The 23,479-nt window shown below is 34.6% G+C and overlaps 1 protein-coding gene across 6 annotated transcripts in view; it reads right to left on the bottom strand.

Annotated features, from left to right (window-relative positions):
- Positions 1–2,281: 2,281 nt before the first annotated feature.
- The window catches only part of si:ch211-220f16.2 (trichohyalin), a 45,763-nt gene continuing 24,565 nt past the window's right edge, over positions 2,282–23,479 (bottom strand). For 5 of the 6 annotated variants that reach the window (XM_051134521.1, XM_051134525.1, XM_051134523.1 and 2 more), the window contains 12 exons: positions 22,776–22,909; positions 21,953–22,000; positions 18,651–18,760; positions 18,331–18,499; positions 13,713–13,817; positions 10,366–13,614; positions 9,570–9,677; positions 9,321–9,473; positions 6,839–6,936; positions 6,642–6,755; positions 4,318–4,435; positions 2,282–3,235 (listed from right to left, as the gene is read on the bottom strand). In XM_051134521.1, the coding sequence (XP_050990478.1) occupies positions 3,074–3,235; positions 4,318–4,435; positions 6,642–6,755; positions 6,839–6,936; positions 9,321–9,473; positions 9,570–9,677; positions 10,366–13,614; positions 13,713–13,817; positions 18,331–18,499; positions 18,651–18,760; positions 21,953–22,000; positions 22,776–22,909 (4,568 nt within the window). In that variant the 3' untranslated portion in view covers positions 2,282–3,073. The remainder of the gene's footprint in view (positions 3,236–4,317; positions 4,436–6,641; positions 6,756–6,838; positions 6,937–9,320; positions 9,474–9,569; positions 9,678–10,365; positions 13,615–13,712; positions 13,818–18,330; positions 18,500–18,650; positions 18,761–21,952; positions 22,001–22,775; positions 22,910–23,479) is intronic. The other variant, XM_051134524.1, reaches the window with a different exon arrangement.

The raw sequence follows: 23,479 nt of genomic DNA, 5'->3' as shown, positions 1-23,479 counted from the left end.
CTAGATACAAAATAACAATTGCGAGAAATAAAGTTAGAATTGCGAGATTTAAACTCGTAATTCTGACTTTATTTCTCGCAATTGTGAGTTTAAATCCAGCAATTCTGACTTTACGACTCGCAATTGTGCGTTTATATCTCACAATTCTGAGAAAAAAGTCACTTACGAGACGTAAACTCAAAATTGCGAGAAAAAGTCAGAATCGTGAGATAAAAAGTCGCAATTACTTTTTTATTTTTTATTCAGTGGCAGAAACAGGCCATAGATTCCCGCCACTGAATAAAAAAAAAATAAAATAAAATGTTATTGCGACTTCTCACAATTTTTTTTTTTTTTTTTCTCTCAGAATTGCGTGATACAAATTCGCAATTCTGACTTTTTTCCTCAGAACTGTGAGAAATCAAAATATCGAGTTATAAAGTCAGAATTGTGAGATACAGTCGCAATTCTGGGAAATAAAGTCAGAATTGCGTGATACAAACTCACAATTCTGAGAAATAAAATCGCAATTGCGAGCTATAAAGTCAGAATTCCGAGATATAAAGTAGCAATTCTGAGAAATGAAGTCAGAATTGTGAGATATAAACTCGCAATTCTCTAAACCAGTGGTTCTCAACCGGGGGGGCGCGGACACTCTTGCGGGGGGGCGCGAGTAGGCTACAGGATGGGAGCAAAAAAAACAGAAAAAAAAAAAAAAAGCAAATTCGTGATCTTTGTTTGGATTCATCGGATCTATTTTCGCTGCTAAAATAGACCAAAACAGTCATTATTTCATCAAAAATATAAGTGACTTAATATTATTAACTTGTTTGTTGAACTGTCATATGAAATCAGTGTCACATTTTCAATCGTGAGGTGAAATTAAGTGATGGTCAATTGTCAGCTCTCTTGGTCGTCAGGTCGTGTGATGTATGTTGCTGAACTGTATTCAAATGTTATAAATATAAAAACAACACATTTTGAAATTTAACTGCAGTATGTCAATTTAGTTTATTTGTGTGTGCTGCGCTCATAGACTTTAGAAAACGGCGCTCATTTGTTTGATCAGTGATGCGCGGGTTGATCCAAAATGAGCGGGTGCTTGCGGTCACCCGCGGTTACCCGCAGTTACGAGTCATCCAAAAATATTTTTAATGATATTCGGGTCGCGGCGGTCGGGTCGTTTGAAATAAAGATTCCAATTAAACCTTTGTAATTTATAGGAAATATTCAAGCAATAATATATAAATTATCTCATGTATATCCTTGTTTAAAACCAGGGATTAAAAACGAATTCCAAGTAAAAACGGTATTTTTCTTTACATTTCCAGAGAGCGAAACGAACGAAATTAAACATTACTTAATAAATTCAAGGCATAATTTCCTTATTCATTTGATACAACTATTATAGCTATACAACTAATATATAAAAAATAATATTATTTTGTCATATTCGTGATTCCTGAATTTATATATGAAAACTTCGTTTTAAAGTGCATTCGTTAAGTTTGTATAAGAAAATTCTTTAGCCTATTGAGTTGATTTAATATTCTTGATAATTTTTAGAAGTTAAAAGTTAAGAAAAAAGGAATTAGCTTGTAATCTATATATTTAGGGCTATAGGCTAATATTTTTCTTAACTTTTATTACACTGTAGATCGAAATAAAATAATTCTTGATCATATTTAACATCGGAGAATCACTGATATAATTTAGAGTACTTCGAAAACGAAACTATTTAAATCTGTATAAAGGAAAGACAAAATAAATCACAACAAGAACAATCTGTATTTTTCTTGTAATCAAGAACATTTCTTTTGACAAAATAACCTAATTAATGCCGAATGATTTTTGACAGTGAACGCATCTCCACCGCATAGCCGCATATAATCGCTGCTGTCAGTCGCAGATATTAAACATGCGGTTCAGGAAGCGGGTCGGGTACAATATTTTCTTTTTCTTTTTTTGGGCCAACTGCAATGAACCAGCTTTGGGGGGGCCCAGCTTGCAAAAGGTTGAGAACCCCTGCTCTAAACATATCAGTCTTTTTTTCACCTCATAACTGGACTTTATAACTCGCAATTGCGAGTTTGTATCTCATAGTTCTGAGAAAAATTTCTTGCAATTGTGAGTTTATATCCTGCAGTTCTGACACTATTTTTTTTGGAATTATGAGAAAAAAAGTCAGAATTGTGAGATAAAAAGTCGCAATTACCTTTTTTATTTTTTATTCGGTGGCAGAAACAGGTTTCCATAAAAAAACCTTAGTGCTTATTTTGTGTTAAAAAAAAATGCAGACATGGAAGGTCTCAGTAGTTTAATTCAACAAAGATTCACTCTTTTTCTCATACCATACTTCATATACAGATATACAGTGTTGCACAACAGGTAGTGTAACTACTTTACATAATAATATAACTTTATGGCTCTGCAAGCAAACATGTCAGTGTTTCATACTATAAGTAAATCAACCCTTAAAATAAACCATAATTTAGTTTTAATTCCAAAACCCTAATTTTCAATCCAGTGTTTCTACATTGTAATCATGTTCATAAAGGCATCTCACAAGTTTGCTTGCTTATAACAGCTTTTGAAAGTTTGCACATAAACTCAATATTCTCTCTGTACACATACAACGTAAATTATTTTTCGATCTTATGATCATTTCCAGTGCAGACAAACAGGACATTCATCTTCGGTTTATTTGATGGCAGAATGTGAAAAACAATTGCTTACCTAAATTTTAAGATTTCAGTGCATAGCCATTACATCAGATAATCTAAATACTAATGGCCATCTGTGTATCTGCCAATACACATGAGGTCTCTGCATTATAAATGCTGGTGTTGAAGTCTATATGGAAACCAGTATGACTTAGTAAGTTTCAGATCAAGATCGATGTCTCAAATCATAGTTCATCATTCTGCTTTACACTATTTGAGTGCGCAACTAAAGGGAAGCTCCTACATTGGTTTTCTGATGCATCGCAGTAAGTGGAAGCGCCTGGACTGTGGGCTTTTCTCTTACAGTTCCCACACCAGTTTTTTGCAGATCTTCTATTTGTTGCATATGTGATTTTGATGACAACTGTTTTCTACAGGGACCAACTGAGGCACACGAAAACCAGCACATGAAGCATAAGAAGGTAGCCCATGAATATGTAGCGTGCCTTCCCTCTGGATGGCAGTAGTTTGGAACAGCAGTATATGCTACTTCCTTTAAACCAGCGTTGGCACAAGTGAACCCCACTCTTCATCTAAAAAAAAAATAATAATAACAATAACAAAAATACCCCTGTACAATATCACACAAGTGTTGTTTTTTGATTTTATACAACTGTTCAATAAATATGAAGTGAATATTGTCATATTTTAAACACAATGTCTGTTTGGCTCTAATTGGCAATAAAAGCATTACATATACAGCCACAATTTCTGCGTCTCCAAGCAATACACCGCAATGTTTTTTTTCTGGATCAATCCATATTTTTAATTAATTGGGTGAACCAATGATTGTCTATTCATACAGAGAGCCATTTACTTAAAATAAATAAAATTAATAAATAAATAAAATAATTCACAGAAAAAAAAAAATTGTTATCATTTACTCAACTTCATGTTGTTTCAAACCAGTATTCATTTTAGGTTGAGCTATCCATTTAATACCCATTTAAAAACCATTAATCTCATTGCTTATCTATTTATCAATTGTATTTGAAGTATAAATGCATTCATGCTACCTCTGAGCTGCGATAAATGGCCTGTAAATATATATGTAAATAACAACTGGCAATTGAAGCCACTGTAGTTTATGCGTAATAAATTTTGTGTTGAATCAAACTATTTCTTTCTAAAGCTACTTTTTTGTAAGGTCTATTTCATGCTTTTCTTATTTTACACAATAATAAATTAATTTTGTGGGTAATTTCTTAGCCAAATTTGAGGAAAGATTTATTTGCAATTAATTATTCACCTATTATGTTAAATAATTAGATTCATTTCTAATCGCTTAACAGCCCTATTCATTATGAAGTCTCATCTTCATCTAAAAAAAACCCATTAAAGACAAACACTTTCTGACTAACGTTACTTTGCAGTAAAGAGAAAGAATGATTACTGACTGGGCAGGCTCGAAAGGTAGTAAACCCCTGAAATCAGTTTTTTTTTTCTCTTAAATCACTTTTTTAATTATTATTATTTTTGCTTATTTCAAAAATTGTAGTTCTTTCAAGAATTAACAGGCTTAAAGGCTGACAGTACTTTAAATGAGATTTAATGGTTTCAACAGCTGGGGAAATGACTGGAAGCTACAGTTATACATTATTTATACATTTATTACCTTGTGCATGAAACGGTGCCGGCCTGGGCGAAGAACAAGGTCTTCATACTGTTCCTCGTCTTTTTCCAGCTGAATACTAAAGTCCCTTTGAGAATGCCGTGATTGGTTTGACTCCATGCTAAAACACACACACACACACACACACACACACACACCAGTAAATATCAAATGGTGCACAAAACTGGTTGGTTTAGGTATCAGTTATTGAGATATGAAAAATTGCATGCATTGTTGTTGCACAATTTTACTTTCAAGAGTACAAGAGTTCACGTAGAGTCTTAAAATTTCAGGGCCAGGAACCATCTTTGATTATTATGGTGTTATTCAGATCTGAAGTCCCCTACACCTTATTCAGACATAATGGCCAGCAAAATTCGGGCAGCCTTAAACAAAACCGACACTGTTATGGACCTCCCAATTATAAAGTGTAAAGACATGACAGCCATTAAGTGTTCATGGACATGTTGAGGGATTTGGAACCTGATGATGCAGCTAAACTAAGTTGTCATTCACATGTTGATGGGTGAACAGATTGTCAGAGGTTGCCCATGTCTAGGCCAATACCTTCCTTTACTCGGCAGAGTATCACCAGTATGAGAATTGGTCAAGGTTATGATTTCCAATTTGACAGCAACATCTATAGGACTATGTGAGACAGAAAGCTACACAGCCGGCACAGCCAAAATTTCACAGCCCAGCTATGTCCAAAAAAAGGGGAAAATGAAAAAAGGAAAGACAAAAAGAAAAAGCGACAGGTAGGGTGAATAAGAAATGCTTGAGGTGTGACAGTTCTACCTAGCAGCGCATTGTGATCTCGAGACTCTGTGACCTATGCCTTCAGAAACTGTAGAACAACATGGGTTACAGAGGAAACCTGGATTTAATTTAATTCTCTACAAAGTACAACAGGATGTCCAAATGCTAAAGGCATAGTGAGTTTCATTCTATTAGGGAAGTTCATTTTGGTTATTTTTCCTAACCGACAGCCGGCGCTCGTTCACCGATTATTAACCATTAAGCGACAAGTTATTTTAAATTAGAATTGAATTATTTTACAAAGGATAAGTGTCTGTGACCTGTTAAAAATACCGAAATTTGTTTTCCAGGGATTCATTTTACATGCACAAAAAGCAGCAAACAACAGAACATGAGGATTCACATGGACACATCACATCACGCACCTGCAGCGCTTCTGCGAATGGAGAAAAACAAATTTACTATGCTATGTAAATACTGATTACATCTGTTGTCAAATGCGCTGACCTGTGTTTCTGAGTACGCATATAGAAACCGCCTCAAACTATTAAAATAAGAAGAAAGTCGCGTCTGAAAGCTGCATCATATTTTTTCATCCTATTGTTCTTTGTTTTACAAGAGCACAAAGATTTGTTTTTATTGTAAATGTACACAAATAAAAGCAAACCTTTTAAAGTTTCGATTATCTGTATGACTAGAAGGAGTTGTTTTTACTGTTTGAAAAAAAAATCAAGTGGAAAAATCAAGTGATCAAGAATCAAGTGATTCGATTTCTTGAATACGTAAACATTTGGATTTGTTTTGTATGAGACCCTACGTTAGTTTCAGTTTCGCTTTAGCCTAAATGAATTCATTTTTGCTTGTCATTTATATAGCCAAGCTTCTTATATTTTTATTCTTGTTCTTTTCTGAATACTGTTAAATTGAAAGGATTTTTTGCGGAGTTGGGGGAACTAAAATAGCCTAGCCTATGTTTATAAACTAGCCTGTGTTTGTAAACATTTCACGACGACATCAGGTCTATTTCTGAATGTAATAATAAAATGCGACTTAATGTTATAGGCCTATACGATTCTTTTTTTTTTTTTCCCCAAAAACGCAATTTTGTTTTAACCATCCAGCAAACATTTTAAAATATTTTGATAAATTACTGAAAAAAATAAAAAATAAATGAATGACCTTTTAAACCATTTAACTGATTGTATTAATTCAAGTCAAAATTCTTTCTGCTAGTTAACTGTTAACCGGTTAAAATGAGCATCCCTACATTCTATATCTTTTTCATCTCACATGAGTGATTACAACAGCTTTTTATTTCACAGCATCTGGTAAAATCACTTCTACTTCATTTCCAGTTTACAGAGAAGGTGGGCCTCCCTATTGAGCTGTTCCAGCATTCTAAACCACTTATGCAGATTCATACAAGATTGGGTTGGATGCTCCAAGGCTCTGCTCCTTTAGAAGATCATAAGGATATTGTGCTTAAATTTTACAGATCTTATTTGCTCATTCTTTAGCTTCAGTGGACACCACTTACATAAAATAATAAATTAACTTTTCTCTTGTACCTCTTAGCTCTCTGTTCCGTCAACCGCATGGCTTCCTCTGCGACCTCTCTCCTTGATCTCTCCTCCTCTAATCTCGAGTTTAACTGAGACAGATGAAACTCTGCCTCAGCCAGCCTGGACAAAAAAAATTAAGAGAGTATCACACAAAAAGTTTACAACATTGAGTCATCTATAAACATTGTCTGTCTCAAACAAACCTTATCCTGAGATCTCCACTGTCTGATCCACTTGGGTTAAAATTGGCACTGATTGGTTCCTGAGGGGCTCCTGGTGGAACTTCTGTATAGCCTGAACCCTGTTGAGAAACGAACAGACCTAAACATATAACAAACTCAATTCTAATTTCATTTCAAGGCCCTACTGTATCTGTTACTTTTTCAGGGCCAAACACTAAAGGTGCTATTGTACCAGTCATTTCTGTTAGATTTCTTCTTTTCATTCTTCATCTGACTGGGAGTGTATGGCAATATAAGATAAAAACTGATGAGATTTTGCATTAAAACTTCCACATATATTGTTCAACTCTCATCAAAACAGATTTTAGGGCTGCCCTCGACATAAGATTTTTCTGGTGGACTAGCAGTCGTTCATTTTAAGCATTAGTCAACTATTAGTTGCACGTTTATTAATAAACCACATAAATAATGAGCCTTTAATTCCTGCATAGCTTAATAAGCGCTCAAGCGCATGCAAAAAAAAAAAAAAAAAAAAAGCTTGCCACAGCGCACAGGCAGATATAATAATTACGAAAGTGTCAGTGAAAAACAGCAAGGAGACTGCATTAACGTTTTAATAATTTATTGATCAACTAGTGCTTTTTTTATTCTCGGTTTAAAAGATGAAGTTGACAACACTGACTCGTCACCAGAAATGCAATTTTGTTTTAACCATATTAAAATATTTTGATAAATTACTGAAAAAAAATGAAATGACCTTTTAAACCATTTAACTGATTGTATTAATTCAAGTCCAAATTATTTCTGTTGGTCAACTGTTAACCGGTTAAAATGAGCATCCCTACATTCTATATTTTTTCCATCTCACATGATTGATTACAACAGCTTTTTATTTCACACCATCTGGTAAAATCACTTCTACTTCATTTCCAGTTTACAGAGAAGGTGGGCCTCCCTATTGAGCTGTTCCAGCATGCTAAGCCACTTATGCAGATTCATACAAGATTGGGTTGGATGTTCCAAGGCCCTGCTCCTTTAGAAGATCATAAGCATATTGTGCTAATATTTTACAGATCTTATTAGCTCATTCTTCAGCTTCAGTGGACACCACTTACATTCATTTTAAGCATTACATTCCTTTTAAGCATTAGTCAACTATTAGTTGCATGTTTATTAATAAACCACATAAATCATAATAACGAGCCTTTAATTCCTGCATAGCCTAATAAGCGCTCAAGCGCATGCAAAAAAAAAAAAAAAAAAAGAAAAAAAAAAGCTTGCCACTGCACAGGCAGATATAACAATTACGAAGGTGTCAGTGAAAAACAGCAAGGAGACTGCACTAACGTTTTAATAATCTATTGATCAACTAGTGCTTTTTTTATTCTCGGTTTAAAAGATGAAGTTGGCAACACTGACTCATCATCTCTGCAGTAGTGATGCGCCTGCATGTTTAATATGGATTACGTAATCTGAGAATATTTGTTTCTATTTGAATTGGTTCATTTAAAAGTAGACATTTCACTCTCTATAGATACATTTTTCATGTCTGTAAGGCAAGTATACACAGAGTTTCAAAGTTCCGCGCTCAAGTTCACAGAGACCGAGACAGCAGAAAGCACATCCTGTTTGCAAAAGCGCAACATTTCATTATTTTGAGTTCACAAATAAACGTAGAGTCTTTACAAGATTTGAAAGATGTATTACTTTTATCTGTATGACCAGAAATACTGAGTATTTTAAGAGCAAGTGACCGCACCGGCACCTCCATCTGTCGTGCACTGAGTGCACTACTGTTCAGCTTCCTGAACTCTTCAACAGCACACATTTTTTAGGTTAACATTAAATTGACCTACTATGTAAAGTTGCTACTACACACATCTTTCAGATGAAAAGCCATATTTGAGGTCGATAAATGATAGGTGAGCATGAGGCAGCCCTAATAAATTTATTGCTGGACTGTTCAAAAGGTAAAATGATGAAAAGTTAACAATGTTGACCCAAAACAGGAAGTGAGACAACACTTGTGTGTACAATAATTTGTAGGCTTCATAGGTATCATGACCTGAGTATACACATCAAGTTTGCTAACAGTGCCACCTTATGTTCAATAGATACCAAAAATGTATTTGTTGTATGTCACATATAACACACACACACACACACCATTTTGATTAAAGGCTGTGTAAGTAAATAATTAAAACAAAACTGTAATGATGTAGTGCCCTTCATCATTACAGAAAAAAACGTGCGATCATGGATCAGCTTTTTTTTTTTTTTTTTTTTGAAACACTGACTTTTGAACCATTTATGATACTCAACTAGCTAACATTAACTCTACACACACTGTACTACTGTGCAGGAACATTCCAATCTGGCACATTTTGAAAATTTTAAAATTGATCAAAAATGAGTTTAGTGAGTTACCTGAAAACAAAATATTTTCTTTGTTGCAATTATGTTACAGTATTTTAGGTCCACCTTTACAAAAAGACAAACTCACCTGCGTGGGTGAATACTGGTTTTGAAATTGTCTCTCCAGCCAACAACAGCGATTCTGGAGCTCACTAACAGTCTGCTGTGTGTCTCTGAGCATCTTGGAAACAGTGCTTAACTGGGAGGTCACCCCTTCCTTTTCCTCAGTTGTCTGTTGCAGCTAGTACATATACAAGGACAATACATACACAGATATAAAGGAAAACAATTCATAACAGTAAATATAAGACTTTGTTTTCCAGATTTGGACGCATACCTTAATGTTAAGTTGTTGAAGGCTAAAATCCCTTTGCTGGATCTCTCGCTGGCAGTGTTGTAGTTGGCTATGCAACTGGACCCAGTGTTCTGGGGACACATCTTGACCCTGCAAAGCCATGGAACCATTAAGATACACAGACAAATATAACTTCTTTTTTTTGTAAAACAGTTTTTTTTTTTGTCACTCCCTGAAAAATAAAACTATACTCCCTGAAAAATAAAAATGTTGCTGCATTTTTATTGGCCTCCTTAAACTGTGCCCTAAAATATGTACTCTTTTTGAAATTAAAAAGTACATACTTTTGAGTGTGTAACAAAATGGTAGGCAAGATTTGGGACATAATACCCTTATCATAATTGCATCTTTAACAAATCACTTGATGTTCATCACAACTGATGATACATAGTTAAATATATCATTCTGTCAGAGTTAACATTACACTATTTTAATCAGGTTAGATACTGTTAATCAAATCCCTGTATCTAAACCTCTCTACTTAACAGTTCTTAGAAATTCTTTTCTCAAACCTGAACATTTGCCCAATAGCTTTTCTAGCAAATCTGTTTTTCAAAGCATCTAGTTCTTTCTCCTGCAACTTTTTTCTTTTTGAGCTAGACAACTCTAAATACTTGAATCATGCATTCCATGTATTCAGACATCAAAGCACTATTAATACCTATATGTTGCAGAGAAAGAATATTCTGACCTTGTATTCGAACGTAATGTCAAATATGTTCAAACTCTAGAACATTTCTCATTTCAATTCAATAATTGTTTCACGTTTAGCACTAACCAGGATATGTTGTTTCTCTGTTGCCATTGTCTTCTCTTCTTCCACTTTACTGGATTGCCACTTGTGGTGTTGTAGCTGGTCTTGAATTCTCTGAATCTGATAATTAGAATTTCTGCAGATCTCTTCCTTTTCCTCAACCAATTTACAGATCTCTTCTTCCTTTAAAGATTTTTCATTGATAACTTTAAGCAACTCTTGTTTGGTCAAATCGTGCTCCACTTGAAGTTTCTTGTATAGTTCATCCAGCTTCTGCATTTGTGACTGAGCAGCAAACGTGACTTGTTCCTTCTCAGTTTGTGTTTCCCTGAGCTGTGTGATGTCCAAGGTTAATCGTTCTATTTGACAGGTCAGTTGTGAAACTGTATTTTCCAGTTCTGACGCACTACCTTGCAAGCGAAGACACTTTTCCTTCTCCTGCATCAGTAAAGAATCCTTTTCATTAATGATGTTGATGAGATGGTCGTTCTTTTCTTGTAAGCTCTTCAACTCTCCTTGAAATTTAGCAATTTCATCCATTTCTAATTTCAGTCTGGATTCACATGATTCTGATTGTGCCATTAATGTCTTCTTAACCAGAGAGAACTCTTGGTCTTTAATTAACAGTAACCTATCTTTTTCTTGCAAAGCTGTTTGCAAATTCTGAACTTCTTCATGCAGCTCAGAGATCGCTGATATTTTCTGGGTGATTTGGCTTTCATTTTCCAACACTTTAACTTGCATATTATTTACATACATCTTCTGTGTCCTGAAAGCTTCCTCTTTCCCCTGCAGAGTGAGTTGTAATGCTTCAAGTTGAGAGTGTTTGGATTCTAATTGTCCTGACAAAGACGCCAGTTCAACTCTTTTACTTTCCAATTCATTTTGTAGTGATGTGATCATCTCTTGTCGTCTAAATATTTCCGCCATTGAATTCTTCAGTTCAGATTTAATTATAACGTTTTGGTCATTCATTGCTTGGACATTATCTTGGTACTCCACAACCTCTATTTGTTTCTGTTTCAACTCCTCTTTTAGTCTTACATTTTCTGTCAAATGCTCCTCTAAAGTGCCTTTTAAATGTGCATTATCAGATTCAAGCTTCACAATATTCTCATTCATAATACCAAGCTGACTAGTTAGTGAAAGCACAGACTCATTTCTTTTGTACAATTCCTCTGAGTGATTGTGGCATTCAAGATTTTTCTCTTTTAAAGTTTTTTCTTTCACTTCTAAAGTCTGGTTCAGTCTGGAAAACTCCATTTTCAGAGAGCTCATCTCTTGTTGAAGGGTAATAACAAGTTCTTGTTCATGACTAAGTTCCTTTTGTAGCAAACGGCATGAATTGGATTCTTTCTGCAGCAGTGTGTCTTTTTCTGTCAGACCTGATTTATGATTAATAGCTTGTTCTTGAAGAATGGAAAGACTGTCATGTAATTGCTTAAGTTGGTGCTGACAAGTTTCCATTTGGGTATTTTGGTCTGTTATGGTCTTTTCTTTTTCAAAAACGATATGTGTGTATTGAAGGACTTGAGAAGTGGAGGATTCAAGTTCTCTCTTAAGATGATCTACTTCCTCTTTGGTCTCCCTGAGACATTTTGAGAGGGCTGCACATTCTAAAGACTTTTCCTGTAAGGTCTCAGCTCGAGACTGCAATTTCTGTTCAATGACTTTGCGTTCCTCTACTTGCAAAAGCAAATCTTCCTTTTGCTTAAGCAAGCCTTCAATGATTTTACAGTTTTCCATATCCTGTGTTTCAAAAATCAAGATTTTGTTTTGCAGATTATCCCTCTCCTTGGTTGTTTCTGTGAGTGACGTCATCTGTTCATTTGTTTGTTTCTGAAGGTACTTATTCTGCTCATCAAGACTAGCAATTTTAGAAGCAAGTTTTTCATTTTCTTCAAGCGTTAGTGCAACCTTGTTGTTCATTTCAGACACAACTTGGGTCAGTGTAATCACTTCTTTTTGTTTCTCTTCAAACATTTCTTGTAATTGTTGATTTTGTCTACCCAGTGTCTCATGGAGTCTAACAAAGCCATCTTTTTCTAAAACAATCTTAGCCATTGACTGATTGTTTTGCTCAAGTTCTTTGTTCAGTTCATTTCCTTTGAGTGTTAGCTCTTCCTTATCTCTTTGCAAGTGTTCTATTGTTTTAACACTTTCTGAAAGCTGCTGTTCAACTTCAGATATTTTGCTTGCCAATCTTTTCTTTTTTTCTGAAACTTCAGAGAGAGACTGGACACTAGCCTCAAATTCCCTCTTCAAATGACAATTGTCATTAGTGAGACTTTCGACTTGTAAAAGCAAGTTGTAATTCTTATCTTGCAGAGCTTGCATTTGCTCCTTAGCATTATCCAGTTGCTCCTTTTGTCTTGTAAGCTCTCCCAAGGTCTGCTCAAGCGATTCCTTAAGTTTCTGGTTGTTATTGTTCACCGATTTATTACTCTCAATTTTAACAGACAAATCTTTCTCAAGGTTTTCTTTGGCTTCATCCCGAATCTTGAGTTCTTTGTTAAATCTATCCCTCTCTGCTACTGTCTCCTCTTGAACAATCTTTAGCTTCTCCTCCAATGAGGATATTATCTTTGACTTTTCTTGGACATCTTGCTTAAGCTGTTCTTGACATTCATCCTGCTCCTCAAGCTTTCTAGAAAACATCAGAAGCTCACTTTCATATTTGCTGACTTTAGCAAGCAACTTATTACGCTCCTCCTGGAAAGAGTCTTTTTCATGCACTTGTTCTTTATTCAATGGCTGGTCTTTGAGATTCATATTCAGCTTCTGTATTTCCATGCGGAGATTCTGAACTGTTTTCTTATCCTCTTCTGTTTGCTTTGTTAAGTCTTTAATTTCATTACTTCTTGACTCGCCTTCTTTTTTCGATACTTTTAGATCAGTTTCGGTTCTCTTTAATTGTTCAATCAGCTGAGGTATTAACACATTGAAGAACTGTTGGTCAGAAAGCTGTGGGTCTCTAAAGATTTGAACATCCTGTTCAATTTTACTCAGCACATCCTCTTTGAACTTCATTTTCTGTTTTAGTTCATGAATTTGCTCTGAATATTCTGCTGTGCTGGATGTTAGTGCCAATATGTCTTTGTCCTTTTCAGTGATGACATCTTGAAGTCTATCGATTTCACGCTCACAGCTCTGTAAGTCATGAACCAGCTGGGCTCTTTCTTCTAGATGAGCTGCATTCAGTCTGTCGAGCTCATCGTTTGTTTGAACCAGATCGTTCTGTAATGATTCTATAGTGGCCTCTTGTTTTTGGACCTGTAACAAGAAAATGGAATGTAATATGTTCATTAACTAACTAAACTAATAAAATATTTTGTCAAACTGTAATTACAATCATGTTTGTAAGATGTTACCTTGTCTTTCAGCACACCGAGCTTGAGTGTCAGATCTGCAACAGCTGCTTTCATCTCTGAGTTTTCCTTCTCAAAGGTGCTGCATGTCTTTGTAACTTCAGCCAGCTGCACAGCAAGGTAGTTTCAATTACTCAGATAAGATTTAATATATTGCATATACTGTATGTCATATTGTCTTGTTGCTTGGGTTTGAACTACACTGGGTTTAAAAAAATAAATAAAATAAATATGTATGTATGTATGTATGTATATATATATATATATATATATATATATATATATATATATATATATATATATGTGTGTATATATATATATACACACTACCGTTCAAAAGTTTGGGGTCAGTAAGACTTGTAATAGTCCTTAAAGAAGTCTCTTATGCTCATCAAGGCTGCATTTATTTGATTAAAAATATAGAAAAAAAACAGTAATATTGCAAAATGTTTTTACAATATAAAATAATGTTTTTTTATTTTAACATACTTTAAAATAGAATTTATTCCTGTGATGAAAAGCTGAATTTTTATCAGCTGTTACTCCAGTCTTAAGTGTCACATGATCCTTCAGAAATCATTCTAATATGCGGATTTATTATTAGAATGATCAATGTTGGATAATATCAACAGTTGTGCTGCCAAATATTTTTTGGAACCTGTGATTTTTTTTTTTCAGGATTCTTTTTTTATGAATAACAAGTTTAAAAAGTACAGTGTTTATTCAAAATATAAATATTTTATAACAATGTAAATTATTTATTATTAACTTTTAATAAACTTTTAATTATTAACTTAATACATCCTTGGTGAATAAAAGTATTAATTTCTTTAAAAAAAAAAAAAAAAAAAAAAAAAGAAACAATAAAAATGTACTGACCCCAAACTTTTGAACGGTAGTATATATATCTTTTTTTGGGGGCTTTTTGTTTCTTTATTTTTCAGATAGGACAGTGAAGAAATGACAGAAACGTAATAAGTAGAGAGAAGGGGGTGGGATCAGCATAGGACCTCGAGACTCGAACTCGGGTCGCCATGAATGCAGTTGCACTGTACATGTCGGCACACTAACCATGAGGCGATGCTGAATGCAAAAAGCATCCAATGATTTAAATTGCAATTACTAGACATGAATAGAGTTTTATACAAAAGCTGGGCACCATTCTGACACTGTGTCTACACCAAATGTGACAAAGCATAAATAGAATGAAGAATCAGTTTGCTGTCGGGGATTTGTCATGTCAAGTATGTGTGTGCGATATATTGTCTTTGATCATATCGTAATTGTTGTTTTAACGATGCACGATTTGACGTTATCGAATATTTTGCAAAAACCATTCAAAACACCCCTAACAGAGTGCACGCATTACGTGAAGTCTAATGCATACGCATTTAGAGTGCGTTCTTTCACTGCATGATTCAGTATCTTAAAATGCATTTAGAATGATCACAAATTCAAGACATGGAGGCAGAAAATGAATATATTTATACCACTTCATATAGTTCATATTGTAATTTCACATGAATAGGGACATTTTTTCCTCCAAAAAAAGTACAATTATTACAAATGTGATAAAGATTTGATATGATAACAGTTTAATAAACAAGAAGTTAATAAGAGACTTACGTTTTAGACACCATTTTTTCTGTTTTAGTGCTATTTCGACAACAAAAATAATTTCAAACACAGCCACAATGCTGTTTTGCGTCTCTGAGCAAAATGATGGTGTTTCGTTTCTGAATGAATCAACCGTTTAAATAATTCAGTTCAATCGCAATGACTCACTTATCAACAATGATTACTGCCACCTACTGGCAGCTTTAATTTCATTTAATTTCATTTAAATGATCTTTTTATTATTTAAATAATTTCAAATATCAGTATTCAACATTTTATGCTTAATATAACAAAACATTATTTATGCATTTGTAACTGCAGGCTAAAAGCAATCATGTCCTGTATTAAACAGTGTAAATACATCTAAATGCCACGTCAGATGCAGCTTCTGTTTCCTCCGCATTGCAAAGATGAATTTTGTTGATACTGATTTAATTTGCTTGATAACAGTCCAAATTTCTTAGTATTCTAATTCACTGATTAAATGTAAGAATTTGACTCAAAAGATAATGGACACTTTAAAAAAGTGTAGCCCTTACAATACGTTATCGATAAAATCCCAGAAAATATAGATATTATTTTTTGTCAGTATTGCACACCTCTAGTGTTGCACCTTGCCATATCCAGTGTAGATAGCAACACTAATTATAACGGGTTCTATTGTATTTTGTCTTGACACGTTGTGCCGCTCACATCTGGTGTAGACAGAGTGTGAGACTGTATAATAATGTTCTCTTTTTTATAAGAAAATGTCGCAGTGATATGCTATTCAGTTTGTAATGAAGGATGGACAATGTTATGTTTTCAAACTGAATTTCTTAGTATAGCAGTATTGAGTTGCGTAAAATAAAATCGAAAGTGAAAAATAGGTTGTGCAAAAGTTTGGGCACCCTTTAATTTGTTTAGATTCGAATACCCGTAGTCAACCTCACAAGAGCTCCCTAATGACCTGAGAACTAGTATAATTCGACAACACAAATTAGGAGAAGGATGCAAAAAGTTGGTTTAAAGTCTCTGTCTCCACAGTCAGAAATATAGTTAGAAAATGGAAAGCCACAGAAACAGTCCTTGTGAAGGAAAGATGTGGTAGACCAAGAAAAACATCTAAAAGGCAAAGAATGGTTAGAATGTCACAGACAAACCACAGACCACCTTCAAAGAGCTCCAAGAACACTGCAGCTGATTATGTCATTGTACACTGTTCGACAGTCCAGCACATTGTGCACAAGGAACAGTTCAATGGAAGGCCAATGAGGAAAAAGTCTTTTCTGTGTACTGCCAACAAGCAGAGTCCTTTGAGGTATGCAAAGGCTCATCTGTACAAGCTTAAATGATTTTGAAATAATGTCCTCTGGACAGATGAAACATAGGCACTTTGCATGGCGGAAAAAGTACAGTGTTCCAGGATAAGAACCTGGGATTCACGAAACATTCTAAATAACTTCTTAAAGTTAGGATAGGCCCAGACTATCTTAAATCCCAAATAGTAAGAATTATTTAATGAATTCATTAAGTTATTTTAAATTAATTGTTATATTTAAGCATTATAATAGCATCACTATTAGCTACATGTAATGCATAGGAGGACTATTAATAGGGAGGTGCATGAGTTTTCTGAAGTGACAACAATGACTGATAATGTAAACAAACAGTAGCCTATGTATAACGTCATTTTTTGCTGACTGCAAAACTCAGTAGCAACTCTACAAAAATGAGTTAGATAGGGAGTGTTAATTGAATGTTTTTAATTTTAGACTATAAATACGATAATCTTTGGCAGTATTTAACGCATATGAATGCGCAGGACATTTACTGTAGCAGCGCTGACACACATACCGGAAGCATTCATTGGGATGAGGGCACAAAAACGAATGAAACAGACCGCTGCTGAGACAGAGAGACTCTTCTCAAAAACACAGCGTGAAGCCGAGAGCCAGTTAAGCTAGTCACAACGAAAATAGTGTGTGCACTTATTATGATTATATTGGTAGCCTAATCTGCAAGAAGCACAAAAAGACGATCCTTGAAGTGAGAGTTTATCTGTCATTTTCTTCTTCAGAAAATTTTTTAAATGTTCTTAAGAACATATTTGAGAACTTTTCAAGAATTTTTCAAGAATTGCACTTAAGAACATTCTTAAGAACTCTGTGGAGTTTATCTTAAGAAATTTCTTAACTTATTTCTTAAGATGATGTTTTTGAATCCAGGACCCTGCTCCCTACTGCAAAATTTGGTGGAAGGTCCATCATACAGTAGGGCTGTGTGGCAAGCACTGGTACTGGAAACCTTGTTAGAGTTGAGGGTCGCATGGATTCCACCCAGTCTCAGAAGATTCTTGAGAACAATGTTTAAGAATCAGATAAGAGGTTGAAGTTACTCTGGAGTTGGTTGTTTCAATAGGAAAATGACCCAAAGCATTGTTCCAAATCTACCAAGGAATTCAAGCACAGACACAGTGTTCTAGAATTGCCATTCCAGTCCCCAGACTTGAACATCATCAAAATCTATGGATTGATTTGATTTGAATGGACTGTCCACACTCGGCGACCATCAATCCTGACTGAACTGACTAAATTTTGCAAGAAAGAATGGTCTAAAATACCTGCAGGCCAAAATTCAGGGGTAAATGATGCATCTACAGGCTGTTATTTTTGCAAAAGGTGGCTCTACTAAATACTGATATCATTATACTGTTGGGGTGCTCAAATTTTTGTATCTGTTGATTTAATAAATGTTATTTCAGAACTGAAATGTTGCTGTTTCCATAAGGTATAAATTATATTCAACTGAAGTTGTTGCTTCAAAAGCCCAGCAGATTATTAATTGAAATTATGATATTTATCAGGGGTGCCCAAACTTTTGCATAAAATTATATTTTTTTGTCAACTTGAAATATATATATATGACAAACAGCTTAAATAAAGTCAATAAATGCCCAACCATGTAGATGTGTCTTCTTGTTAAATATATACTCAATATTACAATACAGTTCACATTTACTCACATTGTGTTCAGTCTGAAGAAGTTTTTCACTTGTTTCTTGGTTTTGTTTTTCCTTTGTCTCTAAAGCCTCTTTCAGATTGTCAATAAATTCCAGTTTCTCTGAGGTTCTGGCAAGCGTGTGCTCTTTTTCCATGAGTGAGGACTCCAGACACTCCTGTGTGCTGCTCAGTCTAATTCAACAGATATATTAAAAAATTATTTTTCTGGCTTTTAAACACAGCTTCAGTGTATAAATGAGATTACCATGGCTACAAAACAAATAAGAATCTAAGCTGGAATGTTTTTGCAATTAGGCCCCAGGACCTAATTTTAAATAATTACCCTTTGAGTTGTTTGTTCAGGCTGGCAACGAGCAGCTGATTCTTTTCTGTCTCTCTAATCTGCTGACTGCGAAGGTTGGCGACCTGTGCCTGCAGGCGCTCAGATTCATTCTGATGGATAGAAATATCACAGATCATATTCAATTCAAGCAAAATAGTGAAAATCCACCACATGGCCCAACTGCATGTCATGTCGATAAAAATAATTGTGTGCTTAACCTAGGGCTGCATGATGATGACAAAAATCAGAATTACTGATTATTGCCCTTGAATACTCTAATTGCAATAAAGCATACCAATTAAAACCAGGGTTCTGATCCGGTTCAAGAAACGAAAGCGACAAAATTTTGACAGGAACAGAAACAGAAACTAAATCAAATTTTATAGTCCCGAACAGAATCGAAAATTTGCAATGGCCATTAACCAGAGAAGTCCACTTCCAGAACAACAATTTACAAATAATGCAATCACCACCTTGTCATCCAAGAGTTTCATGTCTTTCTTTCTTCAGTCGTAAAGAAATTGTTTTTTGAGGAAAACAATCCAGGATTTTTCTCCATGTAATGGACTGATATGGTGCCCCGAGTCTGAACTTCCAAAATGCAGATTAAATGCTGCTTCAAATGACCCCAAATGCGGTTGTAAACGCCGAGTAAGAAGGGTCTTATCTAGGGTAACGGTATCGGTTATTTTCATAAAAATACTTTTTAATGTCAAATGCTTGTCTTACACTGCCTGAACTTTGTGTATTCTAGCTCAAGACAGTTATGATATGTCGAAAAACTTGTATTTTCTCCCTCAACTTCAAAATCGCCCTATATCGCTGTTTCACCTTTTTTGCATGTTCATTTTGCAAAGACGGAACTTCTGCAGTGATGTAGGATGATTTAGAAATAATTTTTGAAGTTGAGGGAGAAAACACGGTTAGAGTTTTTCGACATAGTCTTGAGCCAGAATACACAGAGTTCAGGGAGAGTAAGACAAGGACGAGCGTTTGAGATTAAAACATATTTAAATTGTATTTTTTTTTATGAAAATAACCGATCGTTTCGTTAGATAAGACCCTTCTTTCTCGGCTGGGATCATATACAACCTCATTTGGGATCATTTGAAGCTGCATTTAAACTGCATTTTGGAAGTTCAAACTCGGGGCACCATATCAGTCCATTATATGGAGAAAAATCCTGAAATGTTTTCCTCAAAAAACACAATTTCTTTATGACTGAAGAAAGAAAGACATGAACATTTATGACAAGCGGTGAGTACATTACTTTGTTCTGGAAGTGGACTTCTCCTTTAATAACATAATTTATCGTTCCATTTAATATTTGAAATTTGCTGTCAACCAATCACAAATTCAAGTAGTACGAACTATGCAAATGTGAGCTGATGCATCCAACGAGTGAAATGCCCACACTCAAATGTCAACTCATCATAGGTATGTCGCAATGGCAATGCACCGGCGTTAAGAGTTAAGAGTATTCGAGGACAGAGTATGGATTCAACAGATCACACGCACCTGCAGCGCTTCTGTGAACGGAGAAAACAGAATAAAACTATGGGCTTACATAAAAAGGAATATATAGGTATATACACAAAACATTTCACTTAAATCATTGACAGATTAACAAAACAAAAGAAAAAAAATCTGCTGAGTTTCCTTTTATTGTGACGCGATCCAAAGTTCATGGATAGGAAAACGAAACGGCAGAAAGTAGGCTAGACTTACTTTATTTTGCAAAAGCTTGACAGTTTGAATGGCGTCTTACTTCTATCTGTATGACCAACCAGCGCTGGTATGAAACATCACGCGTACACAGACACAACATATTTTTGCAACATTGCAGCCTGTTCATTATCAAAATAGAACACAGTTAAAGAAACCGATAAAAAGTTACACTACTCCGTTGTACAATCTGTTGCGCTCAGTGTGACCACTGCCTCACTGTGCTGACATAGCCAATGTGAAGAATGTTTTACGTCAATGCAAGGGAAGTACAAAGCCTATAACATAATAAATAATATTTTAGCATCCAGATACATTGCGAATATGGAAAATCTGGATTTGTGCCGAATGAGAGAGGTAGGCATTAATTAATTTGTTTTTGGATTTACATTTTTATAGCCTAAACGCATAGCCTTAATTTTAGAGGATTTGTTGTGTAGAGAAGGAAACTAATAACTGTGTTCATAATGTTTGTAAACATTTTGCTTCATCAGAATTTTAGCCTACATTATTTCTGAATTTAAAAATAAAATGTGACGTGAGCCTACATAACTTTTTTCCCTCTCAAAAGGCAATTTTAAACGAGTAGCATTTTTCAAACATTTTTAAATATCTTTAAATAATAATACTTTAATGTCTTTAAAGCATTAACAGATTTTTCTTTTGTTTAGTAGCCTACATTTGCCCAAAATCTAGATAAGATGATGCTGTATTGGTTGAGACTAAAGCACAGCAGGTTAAGATACCAGATCTCTTCCTGTTTATTTCCTTTTTCTTTATGACTAAAGTATTATTATTTTTATTACCAGTTTCGGAACTGTAAAAATACAGAGGAACGCAGGAACAGAAGCTTTAAAATATTGATTCTGTTCGGAGTGAACCGTTTTTTTTTTTTTTTTCGTGTTCAAGCACTAATTAAAACACATCCAAAACAAGCTAGAAACTAGTCTTTTGTCATTTTTATGCATCGGCACATTAAGGGTGTTTTCAAACTTGAGTCCTAACTAAACTCAGAACCCTTGACACGGTCCAAGAGGTGTACCAAATAAAAAAGTTACACACAAAGTTATAAATAGTGTGATAATACTAATACTTTTAATACTAAAAATTTAATAAAAGTACAATTATTTTATAGTACACTTAAAAATGCATTGCTAATATTTACGCTTACATATTTCTTTTCTTTCTTTCTTTTTTTTAAATATAAATTTTCATCACTTTCAAACCTAAACTTAAAGGCAAGCTTTTATTTAAGTGATTTGTTGGCAAGTAAGCATACGCTCTGCCGGATTTAGCACTGCCAAGTGAAGCAAAGAAGCGGTTTGTTCTGAAACCAGCTGTTGGTAGCCTAGATTTATGCTTTCAGTTTTTCAGTTTCAGTTTTCAGTTTACTTATGCAGCCCTAGCTTAAATCAAACTGTTAAAGACCATTGTTGACACCCTGTGTGTGAACTGCACACTTATTTATAGTGTGAAAAGGACAATGTTAAAATGACATACACAGTGAGAAGCACAGTATAAAAAGAAGTTTCCACGCTCAGACTTGCCTTTGGAAGCTTACACAAACATAAACAAACCTGAGACACGGACAATGCTCGACCATCTTCATCTATACCAAACGTTGCCTGTGTTAGAGGAGTGTTGCATAAAGTTCATTTAATATACAGGTAATTAACTGTTATCCAACACTCACGGCGAGATTTAACAAAGATTCAAACTGTCAAAAACTGATAATTAAAGAAAAATCATTCAGCATTTATATTCCTTGAACAGCTGAAAGTGACCTTTCGATAAGCCCCAGCACCTTATATTAGTAACAAATGATCAATCTATTATCGTGTATGATTTTTTTAAGTGTATGCAAGTCAATACATTTGTCCAGTTTTTGTCTTTAAAATGTTTTTGATAGTAGAACTACTTTGTAATGCATCTCATCCCAATCCTTCATTGCCAATTCAAAAACTATTTTAGATCTAGTAACAGAGGCTTGAGGCATAGACATGCAGTTATTAGCAGGGAAATTATGGACATTGTTGTATTTGTTTGCTTCTTTGCATCTTTGAAATGCCTAGTTATAGGAAAGGTTAGTTATAGGAAAGGCTTTAGCAGCTCAAAAATCTCTATATAGTATCTCAAAAATGTTGACTCATTTGTTGGATTGATAATGGTTTTTGATGGAAAAATAAGACGGATGAGACGAATTGCTTCTGTACAGATTATAGGTAGGTAAATAAAGTGACAAGGCTGATTCATTTCTACTTTATTTAATGATTCCTGAGGCAATCCAATCAAATAATTCAGTGACTGACAGCTGCAGGCTTAGTGAAGGGTCAAGCTGGCAAGCAGTGTAACTGCAGAGGCCTTTATAGAGTACATACAGTTCAAACAGTTTCTGCGTACCTGTAGTAATTCAATGCGAGCCTGAAGTTGCAGACGGTCCTCTAGATCTTGGCACTGTTTCTCAAGGACCAAAATCTGTTCCTGCAGTTGATTTCTCTCTAGTTCGAGCTCCTCAACGACAGACCTCAAACCATCTGAACAAGTCAAAAAAAATGGCATATATATTAATTTATGCAATGTATTAATTAATGTGAACTCTCACCAATCAAACTTTATTTTGTGTATCATAAAATATTTAACACATTACTTATGGCTGTGAATTTAAAGAGACAGTTAACCCAATATGAAAATTCTGAACTGCCTGCTGTTCTCTCAGAAAAATCTTTCAGGTCCCACAAATTCTTTGGTTTTTTATTTTTGTGTATTTGAACCCTTTCTAACAATGACTGTATGATTTTGAGATCCATCTTTTTGCAATGACGACAACTGAGGGACTCATATGCAACAATTACAGAAGATTCAAACACTCACTGATGCTACAGAAGGAAACACGATGCATTAAGGGAGGTGAAAACTTTTTGAATTTGAAGATCGGAAGATTGAAGATTTTAATTTATTTTGTCTTCTGGGAAACATGCAAGTATCTTTTGTAGCCTCTAAAGGGCAGTATTAAATTAAAGAAAAAATATATTTAGGCAAAATAAGAAAAACATACTAATTTTCATTTCCCTTAATGCATCGTTTTTCTTTGTGGAGTGAGCATT

This window comes from Labeo rohita, chromosome 18, assembly GCF_022985175.1.
Source record: "Labeo rohita strain BAU-BD-2019 chromosome 18, IGBB_LRoh.1.0, whole genome shotgun sequence".
Taxonomy (NCBI): domain Eukaryota; kingdom Metazoa; phylum Chordata; class Actinopteri; order Cypriniformes; family Cyprinidae; genus Labeo; species Labeo rohita.
The sequence above is the reverse complement of the archived record's forward strand: the minus strand, read 5'-3'. Positions and strand labels throughout refer to the sequence as shown.